The following is a 20,659-nucleotide window of genomic DNA, read 5'->3' as shown; positions in this document are numbered from 1 at the left end:
ATGGTAATCGGTGATATGGTAATTGGTGGGATGGTAATCGATGATATGGTAATTGGTGGGATGGTAATCGGTGACATGGTGATCGGTGGGATGGTAATCGGTGATATGGTAATCGGTGATATGGTAATCGGTGACATGGTGATTGGTGGGATGGTAATCGGTGGGATGGTGATTGGTGGGATGGTAATCGGTGATATGGTAATCGGTGATATGGTAATCGGTGATATAGTAATCGGTGACATGGTGATTGGTGGGATGGTAATCGGTGATATGGTAATCGGTGATATGGTAATCGGTGATATGGTAATCGGTGACATGGTGATTGTTGGGATGGTAATCGGTGATATGGTAATCGGTGATATGGTAATTGGTGGGATGGTAATCGGTGATATGGTAATCGGTGGGATGGTAATTGGTGGGATGGTAATTGGTGGGATGGTAATCAGTGATATGGTAATCGGTGACATGGTAATCGGTGATATGGTAATCGGTGATATGGTAATCGGTGATATGGTAATTGGTGGGATGGTAATCAGTGACATGGTAATCGGTGACATGGTAATTGGTGGGATGGTAATCAGTGACATGGTGATTGGTCGGATGGTAATCGGTGGGATGGTGATTGGTGGGATGGTAATCGGTGATATGGTAATCGGTGATATGGTAATCGGTGATATAGTAATCGGTGACATGGTGATTGGTGGGATGGTAATCGGTGATATGGTAATCGGTGATATGGTAATCGGTGACATGGTGATTGGTGGGATGGTAATCGGTGATATGGTAATCGGTGATATGGTAATCGGTGATATGGTAATTGGTGGGATGGTAATCGGTGATATGGTAATCGGTGACATGGTAATTGGTGGGATGGTGATTGGTGGGATGGTAATCAGTGATATGGTAATCGGTGACATGGTAATCGGTGATATGGTAATCGGTGATATGGTAATCGGTGATATGGTAATTGGTGGGATGGTAATCAGTGACATGGTAATCGGTGACATGGTAATTGGTGGGATGGTAATCAGTGATATGGTAATCGGTGACATGGTAATCGGTGATATGGTAATCGGTGATATGGTGATTGGTGATCGGTGATATGGTAATCGGTGATATAGTAATCGGTGACATGGTGATTGGTGGGATGGTAATCGGTGATATGGTAATCGGTGGGATGGTAATCGGTGGGATGGTGATTGGTGGGATGGTAATCGGTGATATGGTAATCGGTGATATGGTAATCGGTGATATGGTGATTGGTGGGATGGTAATCGGTGATATGGTAATCGGTGATATAGTAATCGGTGACATGGTGATTGGTGGGATGGTAATCGGTGATATGGTAATCGGTGGGATGGTAATCGGTGGGATGGTGATTGGTGGGATGGTGATTGGTGGGATGGTAATCGGTGATATGGTGATTGGTGGGATGGTAATCGGTGATATGGTAATCAGTGATATGGTAATCGGTGATATGGTAATCGGTGATATGGTAATCGGTGATATGGTAATCGGTGACATGGTGATTGGTGGGATGGTGATTGGTGGGATGGTAATCGGTGATATGGTGATTGGTGGGATGGTAATCGGTGATATGGTAATCAGTGATAAGGTAATCGGTGACATGGTGATTGGTGGGATGGTAATCGGTGATATGGTAATCGGTGATATGGTAATCGGTGATATGGTAATTGGTGGGATGGTAATCGGTGATATGGTAATCGGTGACATGGTAATTGGTGGGATGGTAATCAGTGACATGGTAATCGGTGACATGGTAATTGGTGGGATGGTAATCAGTGATATGGTAATCGGTGACATGGTAATCGGTGATATGGTAATCGGTGATATGGTGATTGGTGGGATGGTAATCGGTGATATGGTGATTGGTGGGATGGTAATCGGTTATATGTGATTGGTGGGATGGTAATCGGTTATATGGTGATTGGTGGGATGGTAATCGGTTATATGGTGATTGGTGGGATGGTAATCGGTGACATGGTAATCAGTGATATGGTGATTGGTGGGATGGTAATCGGTGATATGGTAATCGGTGATATGGTAATCGGTGATATGGTGATTGGTGGGATGGTAATCGGTGATATGGTGATTGGTGGGATGGTTATCAGTGACATGGTAATCGGTGATATGGTAATCGGTGATATGGTGATCAGTGACATGGTAATCGGTGATATGGTGATTGGTGGGATGGTAATCGGTGATATGGTGATTGGTGGGATGGTAATCAGTGACATGGTAATGGGTGACATGGTAATCGGTGATATGGTAATTGGTGGGATGGTAATCAGTGATATGGTAATCGGTGACATGGTAATTGGTGGGATGGTAATTGGTGGGATGGTAATCAGTGACATGGTAATCGGTGATATGATAATCGGTGATATGGTAATCGGTGACATGGTAATCGGTGATATGGTAATTGGTGGGATGGTAATCAGTGATATGGTAATCGGTGACATGGTAATTGGTGGGATGGTAATTGGTGGGATGGTAATCAGTGACATGGTCATCGGTGATATGGTAATCGGTGATATGGTAATCGGTGATATGGTAATCGGTGATATGGTGATTAGTGGGATGGTAATCGGTGATATGGTAATCGGTGATATGGTAATCGCTGATATGGTAATCGCTGATATGGTGATTGGTGACATGGTAATCGGTGACATGGTAATCGGTGAGATATTAATCGGTGATATGGTAATCGGTGACATGGGGATTTTGGGGTTTGGTAATCGGTGATATGGTGATTGGTGGGATGGTATTCAGTGACATGGTAATCGGTGATATGGTAATCGGTGATATGGTAATCGGTGATATGGTAATCGGTGATATGGTAATCGGTGATATGGTAATCGGTGATATGGTGATTGGTGGGATGGTAATCGGTGATATGGTAATCGGTGATATGGTAATCGGTGATATGGTAATCGGTGATATGGTAATCGGTGATATGGTGATCAGTGACATGGTAATCGGTGATATGGTGATTGGTGGGATGGTAATCGGTGATATGGTGATTGGTGGGATGGTAATCAGTGACATGGTAATCGGTGATATGGTAATCGGTGATATGGTAATCGGTGATATGGTAATCGGTGATATGGTGATCAGTGACATGGTAATCGGTGATATGGTGATCAGTGATATGGTAATCGGTGATATGGTAATCGGTGATATGGTAATCGGTGATATGGTGATTGGTGGGATGGTAATCGGTGATATGGTAATCGGTGATATGGTAATTGGTGGGATGGTAATTGGTGACATGGTAATCGGTGATATGGTGATCGGTGATATGGTGATTGGTGGGATGGTAATCGGTTATATGTGATTGGTGGGATGGTAATCGGTTATATGGTGATTGGTGGGATGGTAATCGGTTATATGGTGATTGGTGGGATGGTAATCGGTGACATGGTAATCAGTGATATGGTGATTGGTGGGATGGTAATCGGTTATATGGTGATTGGTGGGATGGTAATCGGTTATATGGTGATTGGTGGGATGGTAATCGGTTATATGGTGATTGGTGGGATGGTAATCGGTGACATGGTAATCAGTGATATGGTGATTGGTGGGATGGTAATCGGTTATATGGTGATTGGTGGGATGGTAATCGGTGACATGGTAATTGGTGGGATGGTAATTGGTTTCTTAAGTCTTAAAATACCACCATCTACAGTCTAAAGACATTTCTTCCAGACCTTCACTTTAATAAGGACAATTTACTTCTGATTTGAACCTTGCCAGGTTGGCCTCAGTGTGTGTAGGCAAAGGTAGGGTAGGCCCTTGTGCCTACTGGAAATCCAAACCAGTGTAGGTCTACCTCCTTCCCACTTCCAGTACTCACTTGTTCTCCAATGATTCGCCGAAGCCCCACAGAGATGAGTCTTGCATCGTTCCCCACGTTGACGTCAACAGGAGCTTACCATCCTGGAATCAAACAATTTCGAAACTGTGTGCAGAAAATACAGGAATACTTTGGAAACATTGAGTTTGGTGTTTTGACAGTCTGTAATAAGGCTGGACCAGATACATCAGTGATCAATAGTGTAAGACAACGGTTCTATGATACGCTTTCCTCATGTATCGATACACATCGTGATACTTTAGTCACATGATACAAATCATGATACTAACTTGTATACATCCCAGGGAGCTGAGAATGAAAATCAAGAGCACACTGATCCAGTGTCTGGGGCAATAATGTTGTGGCGCTATGACCATACTGACCGGCATGGAATATGGGGATATAGATATATACTCATTACAATTATTATTAATCAAATTTATTTACATTATTTTATTTGTGACATTCTTCGTGTTCCATATGGCCTGGGTGACAAGAGGAACAAGAAAATGTTCTCCACCTACCATGTCCTCTAACTTTTAATTGCTATAAATGACTGTTTCACAATACTAGACTAAGTATCAAGGCGCAGATGAAAACACCTGTTGTCATCAAGGTAAATTCACAGCTATTTGTAAGTGTGATTCTTCAGTTAGCAGTTCCCATTTTGTTGGGGCTTCTTGAATATTGGACAAAGACATGAACAGGCACACTCCAAAGATCTGGAGGCTTGATATATTAAAGACTGATTGACCAGGTCCAGACAATAGACTGAAATGCAAGGACATTGTGTGTGTACTTACCCTGGAAGGCTCAAGGTGGATGATGGGGGACGTGTGGCAGGTGAGTGTATCCACTTGCTGCAACACACAACATCAGGTGCTCATTCTCGGATCATATCAAACACTATAGTCAAGCACAATAAGTGTATTTCTGGACACCATATTTTTTATCTACGGTCAAGAGTGAAAGAGTTGCTCAGCAGTGCATGTGCAGTAAACCTGACATGACAGTCTACTCCAGTATGTCCAGATAATAGTCCGACAATATTAATGTGATCAAAGGACACTCAAATTTATACTTTACTGCTTGCATTAACATTATTAGTTTCATGCTTTACCGTTCCTAATTTACATGCTTGTGAAATAGAAAGCAGTCAGCAATATTCCAGCTACTTCACAGTGTCTTGTAAATTAATGAGTGGTTCAGGCAAACCCACGACAAACAAACATGGCTCGTACAAAGTCAATGAGCCTGACCACCTGATCCCTTTTAGTCAACGCCTGTCTCAAACCAAGTTTGCTGGAGACATATTCTATACCAGAATCACACCAGGGAAAGATGAAGAACGACAAACACTTTCCTCAAACAAAGTCAGAAGTTAAGTCAAATCTGTATCGCTAATATAAACATAGATTCTGACTCACCTCGCCTGTTAACTTGCTTGATAGTTTCACATCTCCAGAGAATGTCCCCAGCAACAAGTACTTTTCATCAGACTGGAAACAGACACACAGACATCAAACACCAGCAGTCATAAAATACCATGCTCTCTTAGTGCGCACTTGAGTATAACGCGTACATAACCATTCTTGGGGATAAGGTTTATTTTTAAATTGTTATTTCTTATTTTGTACGCAGTATAAAACGGGGGAAGGAACAGGAGATTACCAACTTGGTCAATGATTAAGTGGGCTGGGCCACCAGCAGACATGATGATGTACAATTTTAATTGTATTCCTTGTCAAGCTAGGCAATGTAGTATATGCATGGATTAAGACTACCGTGTGTAACTGTCTCGTAAAAATAAGCCGGAAATAGCAATCGGCTGTACACATATTTTCTACAATATCTACCTGTGATTCAGAAAAAAGTACCCAATGACACTCAGGATAATTAATCAATTGCATATGATCTAGCATATGAAATCTTTCATGGACACACAAGTTCTGCCATCCAGCTGAAGTCCAGATCTCTCACTACTCACACTAAAGGCACAACAAGCAAAGCCATCTTCATCCCCGTCTCGATATGTCCTCACCGGCCGGAACCTGCACACAGAGTTCACAATGAATACATCTCTTTAAAACAGACAGTGAACATCAATAAACTCGAAATATCAGTTACATAACTGAAGAGATGATTCCCATAATGACAGGCGGACACACACACACCTGCTGTAGATGTACTTCCTGTTGCACCGGGCTCCATCCATGCCACCGAATCGGGGACAAATCTGAAATGCAAGCATGACACAATCTGAAATGCAAGCATGACACAATCTGAAATCAAGCATGACACAATCTGAAATCATCTCACTATTTTTTTTAACATTGGAAACTGCATAAAAACATGAGTTGGATGTTTTAACATGAATTTCAAAAATACTTTATTCTGGTTGGTCAGTCAGGTTTCAAAATACAGTCAGCACTGATAGAAATAACTGATTTGATGGCCACAACACTGCAGAGGCTAACAATTGCATTATTTAAGTGCTACTTTTTCAATCACTAATGGTAGGCATTTTTAATTACTGGTCACACAATGCAGTGATGCATTTACTACATATTCTAGGTTTGCGTGGCAATACTATTGGCAAGACAAAAAAACCCAGAGTATTTCAGTTTTAGGGACAGCAGAGAGCTGTGATTTTGGTGCTTTTCTATATCTGACTGTGATGTCATATCTTTCACATCACAATGAGCAGTGTGAGGTCAATCAGCAGCGGACGGTGTAGACCGGGGCCTTGGGAAGCCTGCTTCATGTCCTTTAGGTTGCCACATGTTGGTGTGTGAAGCTGCCGCATTACAAACTTTCAATGCCTGCCATGTATGCAAGAAAAGTAATAGTTGGCTGATGTGAAGATATACATGAGAAAACATGAACTCACTTCTCTTTTCCTGAGTCTGGATGTAATACAAGGCGGCGCACTCGTACGACCCTTTGGTTCTGGGCATCGATGAGGTCTACAGAGATAATTTTTTATCATTACTTGTTAGAGAGTCTAGCTGTATGACTGGCAAGTCACGATTATGTAAAACACATAAGTCTTCTGTACTGAAATCAGAACGTGATGATATTTTATGCGCCGATATGACGGCGGTCTGTAAATAATCGAGTCTGGACTTGACAATCCAGTGATTGATATCGTGAGCATTGATCCACACAATTTGGGATCGATGACATGCATCAACCAAGTCAGCGAGCCTGACCACCCGATCCCGTCAGGCGCCTCTTACAACAAGCATAGTCGCCTTTCACGGCAAGCATGGGTTGCTGAAGACCTATTCTTCACAGGTTTCATCCTGCTAGTGACACATTTAACTCACTTCATGCCTTAATAATTCTCATCACAATGTATTTTTCAAATGAACCAACATAATTTAACAAATGAATTTCTGCAGATTTACTAAGGAGTCAAAAGGAGAATATTGAATAAGTACGGTTCATTCATACTGCAGTCATCAATAACACAGCAATCACAGATTCAAGCCATCATGGAATACATTCTTGTCCTATTTAATAATAAACATTAAAGAAACAACATATCAAACAGTATTTTTCTCTACCATTGATGATGGACATTGGTCATGTTATCAGCCTATGAGTGAGTGAGTGAGTTGGGTTTAACGCTGCTTTAACAGTATTCCAGTCATATTACGGCGTGTCAGCTTAATGTGGGAGGAAAGCCCGAAGTGATGCAGGTCTCAGACGTTTACCACTGCGGTGAAAACCACGAGCACGGGTATGGTGCTGACAAACCTAGAAACATAATTGGGGCGAACAGGGATTCGAACCCGCAATCATAGGTTTCTTGCGTGCCCAAGGGACACAACTCTGCACAGCGAATCGCGGCGCCTTAGACGACTGAGCCACCCGTGCCCCCTTATCAGCCTATGGTAACTGATTGATCACAAGAACAAGTCAAGACTCACATGAACAAGGACATGGGGGGACATGTGACAACCGGGTTCCGACACAGTGCATGCTGTTTCCTGAGGTATTCTGTGACAATCTTGTTGAGAGAGATGTCATACTCTCCCCCCGTCTTGCTGGACGTTTTTAACCGAACAGAACTGGGTGTCTGGCTGTCCTTCTCTCGAAGAAACTTGCTGGTCTTTGCAATCTGCAATATGAAAACACAATGACTGACAGATACTGGTAAGATGTGTGGACTTCAGGTCAAAATATAGTCCCCAGCAACCTATGCTTGTCACAAGAGGCAACTAAACATGCTAAATGTACTGGGGTGGTCAGATTTAGTGACTTGGTGGTGTGAATCACTGGATTGTCTGGTCCAGGTTATAGGATGCTCTATGGAGCTGGAATATTACTGAGAGCAGTAATGCAGAATCCCCTCTTTCTGGCAGATCACTGTCAAGAAGATCCATACACAACTTAAGCAATACACTTCATAGGCATTAACAAGACAAAATGTTAATCCAGAATGTTTCCCAGAAAACAATATGACGATGAAAGGGTTTGCTCGATATCATAAAAATCACTCATTGACAGTGTTTGGTTTTGATTCTGAGAGTTTTTATCAAAAGTATTCACCCATCAGAGATCTAACTATACTGTTTTCTGCCCAAGATAAACTATTCCAACGTGTTTGATAATTTTCAATAGATTTTAGTTGCAACATATTGACTATCATCTTCCCAAGGCAAGAAAGTGAACTGACTCTTAAAAGTCCAGTTTCCACCCTTGCCGAACTAGGCTGGAATTTCTGGGCTTGATTGTGGCACCAGTGGCTATTACGAGTGATGTCCCTTCTATGCCCTTCTTATTGACCAATTAGATTCCCTCTCTCATATCACTTGCATTTGCTTCAAACAAAATGGCAGCACCCAGTCAAGACGATCTGATCGATGATGACGATATACACTGTAATAAAACGGGTCTTCCCTTGCGAAATGCATCAAATCATGTGATTGGAAAATATCTGTTGATGCCCGGTTGACGGTGTACATGCTTTGCAAATCCTACGGTCAACCGAAATCTGCATGTTGAAATCCATGTTGTTTACACCACGACGTCGATGTCGTTACACAATTTTGATTGGACTATGTATAAACTGGCTAGTCCAGCCAAAATGTAACTCCATAATTGCAGCCTAGTTTGGCAAGGGTGGAAACTGGACTTTTACAGTCAGTTAACTTCCTTGCCTTGGGAAGATGATTAACTATTATCAGGATAATATTACTTGCCTGAAACAAACTTCGCCTAACTTAGGGGTCAGTCTAATAATAAAATTCACAGATTGTCCATGCCTATCACTAGGGCTGGGACGAGCCCAAATTTACTACCCGGGTACCCAACCCCCTATTACCCGACCCTACCCGGCTACCTGCTGTAGATCTCAAGAGATTTGTACAAAATGTCCGACAAGGAATTGTTTGACCAGAGCCCGTGCAAAATGTATTTAGATACACATATAAAATGATCTGGTCATGCATAATTGAAGTTGACTGAAGCTTTATCTTTATTGAAAAAAATATGTCAGAAGTATTGCGAGCATTGTCAGGAAGAAAAGTGAACATTCATGACCTGTAGTGTATTCATGGAGTTCTACATAAGTTTTGTCTTTAAACAATGTATCATGTGACTAACCATGGTTATGGGTAGTCCTGTGGGTAGCCAGGTCCCACCCAACCGAAGTACCCGAGTACCTGCCCCAGCCCTACCTATCAGCCATTGTGTCCACTGAACATGCGGAATATGCTTCCTAGTCATGTGTTGAGGCAAGCCTGATGTCAGTGGGCCCTGGAATTTCCACAAGGCAAAACTCACCCTGTGCGTAGATGCTGATGCTGCTGATGTAGACGGAGTTGGTGGTTGCCGTGTGAGTGAGAAGCGGATGGGCCCGGGACTGGATGTGGTGGGCGTGGGGGCTGTGGGGGGACTGTCTCGTATAGACGTCAGACTGTGACTAGATGCTGTGGGAGTCGTGGACCCCAGGCTGTGGGCGGAATGAGTCTGACTTAGTTGACGAGACTGAAAGTAGAAAGATACATCATGATACATTAGATGGGCGTCACAGAATGGATACATGATACATCAGATGGGGTCACAGAATGGATACATAATGATACATCAGATGGGAGTCACAGAATGGATACATCATGATACATCAGATGGGTGTCACAGAATGGATACATCAGGATACATCAGATGGGCCTCACAGAATGGATACATGATACATCAGATGGGCATCACAGAACGGATGCATCATGATACATCAGATGGGAGTCACAGAATGAATACATGATACATCAGATGGGCATCACAGAACGGATGCATCATGATACATCAGATGGGAGTCACAGAATGGATACATCATGATACATCAGATGGGCATCACAGAACGGATGCATCATGATACATCAGATGGGAGTCACAGAATGGATACATGATACATCAGATGGGCATCACAGAACGGATGCATCATGATACATCAGATGGGAGTCACAGAACAGATACATCATGATACATCAGATGGGCATCACAGAATAGATACATCAGATGGGAGTCACAGAATGGATACATCATGATACATCAGATGGGCATCACAGAACGGATGCATCATGATACATCAGATGGGAGTCACAGAATGGATACATGATACATCAGATGGGCATCACAGAACGGATGCATCATGATACATCAGATGGGAGTCACAGAACAGATACATCATGATACATCAGATGGGCTTTACAGAACGGATACATCATGATACATCAGATGGGAGTCACAGAACAGATACATCAGGATACATCAGATGGGTGTCACAGAATGGATACATCATGATACATCAGATGGGCATCACAGAACGGATGCATCATGATACATCAGATGGGAGTCACAGAATGGATACATGATACATCAGATTGGCATCACAGAACGGATGCATCATGATACATCAGATGGGAGTCACAGAACAGATACATCATGATACATCAGATGGGCATCACAGAATAGATACATAATGATACATCAGATGGGAGTCACAGAATGGATACATCATGATACATCAGATGGGAGTCACAGAATGGATACATCATGATACATCAGATGGGCATCACAGAACGGATGCATCATGATACATCAGATGGGAGTCACAGAATGGATATATGATACATCAGATGGGCATCACAGAACGGATGCATCATGATACATCAGATGGGCTTTACAGAACGGATACATCATGATACATCAGATGGGAGTCACAGAACAGATACATCATGATACATCAGATGGGCATCACAGAATAGATACATAATGATACATCAGATGGGAGTCACAGAATGGAAACATCATGATACATCAGATGGGAGTCACAGAATGGATACATCATGATACATCAGATGGGCATCACAGAACGGATGCATCATGATACATCAGATGGGAGTCACAGAATGGATATATGATACATCAGATGGGCATCACAGAACGGATGCATCATGATACATCAGATGGGCTTTACAGAACGGATACATCATGATACATCAGATGGGAGTCACAGAACAGATACATCATGATACATCAGATGGGAGTCACAGAACAGATACATCATGATACATCAAATGGGAGTCACAGAACAGATACATCAGGATACATCAGATGGGAGTCACAGAACAGATACATCAGGATACATCAGATGGGAGTCACAGAACAGATACATCATGATACATCAGATGGGCTTTACAGAACGGATACATCATGATACATCAGATGGGAGTCACAGAACAGATACATCAGGATACATCAGATGGGCATCACAGAATGGATACATAATGATACATCAGATGGGAGTCACAGAATGGATACATCATGATACATCAGATGGGTGTCACAGAATGGATACATCAGGATACATCAGATGGGCCTCACAGAATGGATACATGATACATCAGATGGGCATCACAGAACGGATGCATCATGATACATCAGATGGGAGTCACAGAACGGATACATCAGGATACATCAGATGGGCCTTACAGAATGGATACATGATACATCAGATGGGCCTCACAGAATGGATACATGATACATCAGATGGGCATCACAGAACGGATGCATCATGATACATCAGATGGGAGTCACAGAATGGATACATCAGGATACATCAGATGGGCCTTACAGAATGGATACATGATACATCAGATGGGCCTCACAGAATGGATACATGATACATCAGATGGGCATCACAGAACGGATGCATCATGATACATCAAATGGGAGTCACAGAACAGATACATCATGATACATTAGATGGGCTTCACAGAATAGATACATCATGATACATCAGATGGGAGTCACAGAATGGATACATAATGATACATCAGATGGGCATCACAGAACAGTTTCATCATGATACATCAGATGGGAGTCACAGAATAGATACATTATGATACATCAGATGGGCGTCACAGAATGGATACATATTTGTACATCAGATGGGAGTCACAGAATGGATACATCATGATACATCAGATGGGCGTCACAGAATGGATACATCATGATACATCAGATGGGCATCACAGAATGGATACATATTTGTACATCAGATGGGCGTCACAGAATGGATACATAATGATACATCAGATGGGCGTCACAGAATGGATACATCATGATACATCAGATGGGCGTCACAGAATGGATACATCATGATACATCAGATGGGAGACAGAACGGATACATCATGATACATCAGAAGGGAGACAGAACCGATACATCATGATACATCAGATGGGCGTCACAGAATGGATACATCATGATACATCAGATGGGCGTCACAGAATGGATACATCAAGATACATCAGATGGGCATCACAGAACGGATGCATCATGATACATCAGATGGGAGTCACAGAATGGATACATGATACATCAGATTGGCATCACAGAACGGATGCATCATGATACATCAGATGGGAGTCACAGAACAGATACATCATGATACATCAGATGGGCATCACAGAATAGATACATAATGATACATCAGATGGGAGTCACAGAATGGATACATCATGATACATCAGATGGGCGTCACAGAATGGATACATCATGATACATCAGATGGGCATCACAGAACGGATGCATCATGATACATCAGATGGGAGTCACAGAATGGATACATGATACATCAGATTGGCATCACAGAACGGATGCATCATGATACATCAGATGGGCTTTACAGAACGGATACATCATGATACATCAGATGGGCATCACAGAATAGATACATAATGATACATCAGATGGGAGTCACAGAATGGATACATCATGATACATCAGATGGGAGTCACAGAATGGATACATCATGATACATCAGATGGGCATCACAGAACAGATACATCATGATACATCAGATGGGCATCACAGAACGGATGCATCATGATACATCAGATGGGAGTCACAGAATGGATATATGATACATCAGATGGGCATCACAGAACGGATGCATCATGATACATCAGATGGGCTTTACAGAACGGATACATCATGATACATCAGATGGGAGTCACAGAACGGATACATCAGGATACATCAGATGGGCCTTACAGAATGGATACATGATACATCAGATGGGCCTCACAGAATGGATACATGATACATCAGATGGGCATCACAGAACGGATGCATCATGATACATCAGATGGGAGTCACAGAATGGATACATCAGGATACATCAGATGGGCCTTACAGAATGGATACATGATACATCAGATGGGCCTCACAGAATGGATACATGATACATCAGATGGGCATCACAGAACGGATGCATCATGATACATCAAATGGGAGTCACAGAACAGATACATCATGATACATCAGATGGGCTTCACAGAATAGATACATCATGATACATCAGATGGGAGTCACAGAATGGATACATAATGATACATCAGATGGGCATCACAGAACAGTTTCATCATGATACATCAGATGGGAGTCACAGAATAGATACATTATGATATATCAGATGGGCGTCACAGAACAAATACATAATGATACATCAGATGGGCGTCACAGAATGGATACATATTTGTACATCAGATGGGAGTCACAGAATGGATACATCATGATACATCAGATGGGCATCACAGAATGGATACATCATGATACATCAGATGGGCATCACAGAATGGATACATATTTGTACATCAGATGGGCGTCACAGAATGGATACATAATGATACATCAGATGGGCGTCACAGAATGGATACATCATGATACATCAGATGGGCGTCACAGAATGGATACATCATGATACATCAGATGGGAGACAGAACGGATACATCATGATACATCAGAAGGGAGACAGAACCGATACATCATGATACATCAGATGGGCGTCGCAGAATGGATACATCATGATACATCAGATGGGCGTCACAGAATGGATACATCATGATACATCAGATGGGCATCACAGAACGGATGCATCATGATACATCAGATGGGAGTCACAGAATGGATACATGATACATCAGATTGGCATCACAGAACGGATGCATCATGATACATCAGATGGGAGTCACAGAACAGATACATCATGATACATCAGATGGGCATCACAGAATAGATACATAATGATACATCAGATGGGAGTCACAGAATGGATACATCATGATACATCAGATGGGAGTCACAGAATGGATACATCATGATACATCAGATGGGCATCACAGAACAGATACATCATGATACATCAGATGGGCATCACAGAATGGTCACATAATGATACATCAGATCGGCATCACAGAACAGATACATCATGATACATCAGATGGGAGACAGAACGGATACATCATGATAAATCAGATGGGAGACAGAATGGATACATCAGATGGGAGACAGAACGGATACATCATGATACATCAGTTGGGAGACTGAATGGATACATCATGATACATCAGATGGGAGACAGAACGGATACATCATGATACATCAGATGGGAGACAGAACGGATACATCATGATACATCAGAAGGGAGACAGAACGGATACATCATGATACATTAGATGGGAGTCAACGAACGGATACATTATGATACATCAGATGGAAGTCACAGAACGAATACATTATGATACATCAGATGGGAGTCACAGAACGAATACATTGATTATGATACATCAGATGGGAGACAGAACGGATACATCATGATACATCAGATGGGAGACAGAACGGATACATCATGACACTCCTCTCGACATGTTATTCATCTCAACATTAGCACCCTCCAGAAATTCAAAACATTTAGCTGGTCCATCGGCAGGAATTAGCCATTCATGACAGTAGGATAAGACACTTTACTGTCAGAACCAAACAAACAGGATCTGTCTTCACATCAGAATGGATCAATTTGTGACATTGAGAAGCAAGGCAGGTCATGACAGATTAGACACACAAAGATGGGAAAAGATTTCAGCAAATAACAGTGGATGAGGACAATAAGCCTTTACTTAGGATGTGTACAGCTTACTTGCTGACATACAAACATAAGACTGCCCCCCCATTCCCACTCCTGAGTGGCGGTGACTTACGAGTCTGGGTGTGGATGGTGAGGAGAAGATGTGGGTGCTGGTCGGGATCACCAGTGGCGGGGTGGAACAGTGTGGCAGACTGGCTTGTTTCTGCAGGCTCGATGCTGCATCCAAGAAACCTGTAACACCAACAACTGCATGCAAGTTTCTATAGGAAGTGAATCCAAAATTATTTTATCAAACGGCAGAATGGTCAGGTCAACACATTATGCACACACAGATCTGAATCTTATGTCACAAAATAAAATTCTTGAATCTTCACAATGTTGAGTATTCTTGTTCACAAGTGTGTGTTGAAATTGTTTTGTGCTGTTTACACAATATCGCAAGTATTAATGGTGATTGCAACTGTAAAAATGTGACGTGCCTTACTAAAGAAATAGATAGCATTCACACATACACATTTTGCCCACATCCTTCAGCTTGGGAAATAAGAATGTATGTTCACTTTGCCAAAAGTTTTTTTCCCTTTCCCTTTATTTGAAATCATATGACGAGTCTATGCTGGACAGGATAAACAAATCAAAGAAACATCACCTTTAGCCAACAGATGATCATGTATTAACTGCAGCAGCTCCCGCTCATGGAAGATTATCTTAGTCTGGGCCACAATGTCTGCCTGGAAACAAAACGTGATGCTTAGCACAGAAACAAATATAGTTTGAATAAGTTCAAATTGACACTTTTCATTCCTCGTTGAAAAAGCTGATAATAAAGCTGGTGACAAGAAGGAGTGAATATTGTTCAACTCAACAGTCACCAATATTACACCTGTATTATGGCAACCTGTAAGTATGATGGAGAGCAAGAGGAACGTCTCCACATCATCGGGCACTGTGACATGCAAACTGTAACTCAGCCTGAGAACCATTGTACGAAATAAAATCCTGCCTGTTGGCCCGTGGCAGGTGAATTTTGTGTTGGACCTGTAGTTATAAATGTGTATGGGCTTGCAGTAAATTAACACGTCAATTTATTTACCACAGTAAGCTGCAGTTTCTTAAATTGGGGCCTGAAGTGAGTGAGTGAGGTCCTGATGCTTATTAAGTCTGTGGGGCCTGATGGCAGCCGGAGAATTTTTCATATTTCAAACACTGATGAGAACGTCTCGTGGAGAGAGCAGAAGGTCAGTTGTTGTTACCCTGCCTGGTGCTCAGCATTAAGGGCTAAAACAAGGACTGGTTGGGTTGGAGTCAGTATACTGTGTCTGAGTGGGGTATCCATGTTAATTCAAAGGATCAATGCTCATTCTGTCAATCACTGGATTGTCTGGTACAAACTTGATTATTTACAGATCACTGCCATACAGCTGGAATATTCTTATAACAAGCTCACTGAGGACCAATTCATTCCTGGAATCCCTAAGTAGGGACTAACCTTTCTGATGTCTTCAAGAGAAGCATCAAGTGTGTTGGAACGCTTGCCGGATACACGTTCCAGGAGATCACTGGCGTACCGGCAGAACTTGATATGTTCTTGTCTCTTGTCCTGGAGAACGGGTTCCTTCATCAGAGCTGGTGGCAGAGACACAAGCCATGAAGTAGTCATGTCTATGCTAAATAAACAATTTACAAGTACCGTATTTTCTTGAGTATAGTGCGCAACCCCCTCTAACGGATGAAAAAAAAATAATTTGAATATTATGCGCAGAAGAAAATTACACCGTACCCCTTCAGTGGTACTTCCAAGGCATCGGATTGGCTAACCAAGCAATTTATTTTGTGTTTATGTTTCCATGAAACCAAAACAATTAGGCCACGACCACAAACGGACTACTGTTTCCTGGTTGGCTGAAAATAGCATGGATGGGGCTTGTGTTGCATAACTGCAATAAACGGTGTAACTGATTTCTATTGTTGTCTACATTTTTTGTGTGTTAATGGCTAAGCAATGTTTGAAGTTATCATTGCTGACATATTTATTTGTAAGAATTGACTTCAACATGTTTTTACGTTTATAGTGTTCTTAAGAGTAAAATCCATTATGCACATTTGCTTGAATGCTGTACATGGATTTACAAATGGAGTCACATTTTGGCAGGATTAACGAGCCTATGCATAGTCAAATCAAAATTGCGTAACCAACTAGACATCTGGTTCGTGAACAACATGGATTTCAATATACAGATTTCGATCAACTGTAGGATTTGCAAAGCATGTGTACTGTCCACCGGGTGTCGACAGATATTTTCCATATCTTTTCATGTTTTTAACCAAAGTGCTCAGATGATTTGATGCACTTCCCGAAGTAATACCTGTTTTATTACAATATAGATATTGATTATCAATCAGATTGTCTTGACTGGGCGCCGTCATTTTGTTTGAAGCAAATGCAAGTGATGTGAGAGGTGGAATCTGACTGGTCAGAAGGAGACACAAAGAAGGGACATAACTTGTTATGGCGACTGGTGGCACTACAATCAAGCCTAGAAATTCCAGCGTACATCGACAAGGGTGGAAACTGGACTTTTGTAATCGGTTAACACCTTTGCCTCGGGGATGCACAGCAATATGTCACCAATAACTATACTGGTTCATAGCCTTCCTTCTCTGTACCTTGAAGGAGAACAACCAAAAGATCCCTTTCAAAATAGAACTATCATACAGCAGCAGACAATTGAATTGTCCGAGATTCAGAGATTGTGAGCGTGTAAGTGATGTATTATGACACGTTTAGCAATTTTTCACCTATATCCAGTTTGAGGGGGGTGGCATACTGTATCCTTCCAGTAGCTTCCTGACATGGGGCACCTGTCAATAGAGACAACTTACATTGAAGAGTTCCATTTTGGAAGAGAGGAAGTTTGCTGATAATCTGACGAACTGTTTCAGATCTGGACAACCCAACAAGAGCCTGGAAAGATGGAAGTTCACACATTAGTCTAAACATGCTAAACCCAGGATGCCAAACATGAGCTGGCAGTAATCAGAGCAAGGTTACCAAGTATGTAAACATTGTAGAGTAAATAAATCAATCTTATTTAGACCAATAATGATCACTACGATTTCCACAAAATGATACCCATCATTTGTATATTTGTAAGTCTTCATCACAGTGACCAATAGTCCAACATGTTTATAAATGAGTTTTGTTTAGGCAAAACAGTGGTTGATAGCATGAGCAACCTCCAATACCATCAGGGCAAGGTGACACACTGATCACCCAATCACAGAGCCTGACCAACTGATCCTCAAATTTGTGAGCATTTACGAGAATGAGACAATCGGGACCTACTCTTAACAAGTATCACCATGCGAGACAGATTACTTGCAAATGATAACGATTATTGACATATGTAGAAACATTAACTCTGGTGGGTTTGGAGCTCATGCAAAGAAACATCGTAGACATTAATGACTTTGTGTACAGTGTCCTGTCACTCACTATACAGTGGAGTACTGAGTAACTGATGTTTGGCTGGTCTGAGTAAGCTATAAAGGTAAAAAAAAATATCATGTTTTTTCGAACTCGTGTCAGTGAAATGAAACTCCATGCATGACAATTGCCTGCCTAAAAAGCAATGTGTAGAACAGATACCACAGGGCTATGGCACATGCTGCACACATCGTCAAGCGTGAAACATTGCAGTTTGTGAGGTGCTTACTAAGGAGCACTTGTTTGTTTCCCTTCAACTGGAACCAGGCCATTGCTCGATTCACTGGTTAGAAATAGTGACAACATCACATAGCAGCTGTATGTATTCATGGGTAACAGAGGAGATTGTAGTGTTGAAAACCTGTGAAGTTTTGACACGGGCAATAAAATGGTCCAGTTAGTACCACCTACCCTGCAAGCCAAGGCTCGGATAGCATCTGCATCTGTGATGGGCGTCTTGATGGTCAGCAGCTTCAGCAACACCTGCAACATCATCACACTTATCAGGGCAGACGTCATCACACACTCATCAGGGCAGACGTCATCACACACTCATCAGAGCAGACGTCATTACACAGGCATCAGGGCAGACATCATCACACACTCATCAGGACAGACATCATCACCCACTCATCAGGGCAGACGTCATCACCCACTCATCAGGACAGACATCATCACCCACTCATCAGAGCAGACATCATTACACAGTCATCAGGGCAGACATCATCACACACTCATCAGGGCAGACATCATCACCCACTCATCAGGGCAGACATCATTACACAGTCATCAGGACAGACATCATCACCCACTCATCAGAGCAGACATCATTACACAGTCATCAGGGCAGACATCATCACACACTCATCAGGGCAGACATCATTACACAGTCATCAGGGCAGACATCATCACACAGTCATCAGGGCAGACGTCATCACACACTCATCAGGACAGACGTCATCACACTCATCAGGGCAGATGTCATCACACTCATCAGGGCACACATCATCACACACTCATCAGGGCAGACGTCATCACACACTCATCAGGGCAGACATCATTACACACTTATCAGGGCAGACATCATCACACACTCACCAGGGCAGACATCATCACACACTCATCAGGGCAGACATAATCACACACTCATCAAGGCAGACGTGATCACATACTCATCAAGGCAGACGTCATCACACACTCATCAGAGCAGACGTCATCACACACTCATCAAGGCAGACATCATCACACACTCATCAGGGCAGACATCTCACACTCATCAAGGCAGACGTCATCACACACTCATCCGCTGATACTCACCATTATACCATTGTTGGTGCGCACACCATTCCACATCCGACTCATCGTGTCCTCGCCAATCTTCCAGTTGACCTTCTTCTTCGACCCAGCACCCATGAACCTCCCAACACCTCCACCAAGCTGCAGTGGAAGCATGATGAGCCATCAAAAACAAGGCCTTTTCAAGACATGATCACACTTTCCAAGGCTAAATGAAAAACCCATGTGTGCTTCCAAACATTTATTAGGACATTCTTATTTCATTTCAGAATTTCACTTTCAGAATTAAAGTACCATAACGTACCCTAATGTTCAATATACAGTTCATCAACTGAATAACTGTCTAATCTATGTTGTTGTTTACTTCAGGAACTGCAGGTCACGCGGCCCTAGTACAGATTTAAGGCTACAAAGTTTGAGTAGTTTGTTTTGTTTCAACATAGCATGGCGTACAAAATAGGGCCTACTAATATATTATTACATAATGTCAAGTCCATTATACTTAAGTAACAGCCCTTATATTCAAGCCCTTTTCAAGACATTTTGTGGAATTTAAAGA

General features: G+C 42.2%; 1 protein-coding gene across 3 annotated transcripts in view; it reads right to left on the bottom strand.

The window, feature by feature from the left end:
- Nucleotides 1–20,659, bottom strand: part of LOC124111536 (DDB1- and CUL4-associated factor 1-like) — a 71,861-nt gene that overhangs the window by 9,940 nt on the left and 41,262 nt on the right. For all 3 annotated transcript variants that reach the window (XM_046471276.2, XM_046471278.2, XM_046471277.2), the window contains 14 exons: nt 20,122–20,241; nt 19,216–19,287; nt 18,201–18,282; nt 16,807–16,943; nt 15,967–16,048; nt 15,430–15,548; nt 9,671–9,874; nt 7,813–8,003; nt 6,768–6,843; nt 6,052–6,113; nt 5,865–5,928; nt 5,305–5,376; nt 4,681–4,737; nt 3,878–3,960 (listed from right to left, as the gene is read on the bottom strand). In XM_046471276.2, coding sequence (XP_046327232.1) covers nt 3,878–3,960; nt 4,681–4,737; nt 5,305–5,376; nt 5,865–5,928; nt 6,052–6,113; nt 6,768–6,843; nt 7,813–8,003; nt 9,671–9,874; nt 15,430–15,548; nt 15,967–16,048; nt 16,807–16,943; nt 18,201–18,282; nt 19,216–19,287; nt 20,122–20,241 — 1,421 coding nt within the window. The remainder of the gene's footprint in view (nt 1–3,877; nt 3,961–4,680; nt 4,738–5,304; nt 5,377–5,864; nt 5,929–6,051; nt 6,114–6,767; nt 6,844–7,812; nt 8,004–9,670; nt 9,875–15,429; nt 15,549–15,966; nt 16,049–16,806; nt 16,944–18,200; nt 18,283–19,215; nt 19,288–20,121; nt 20,242–20,659) is intronic.

The sequence above is a fragment of the Haliotis rufescens genome, unplaced genomic scaffold, assembly GCF_023055435.1.
Source record: "Haliotis rufescens isolate VD_foot unplaced genomic scaffold, xgHalRufe1.0.p SCAF_71, whole genome shotgun sequence".
Lineage (NCBI taxonomy): Eukaryota > Metazoa > Mollusca > Gastropoda > Lepetellida > Haliotidae > Haliotis > Haliotis rufescens.
This window is presented reverse-complemented; position numbering and strand designations above follow the sequence as displayed.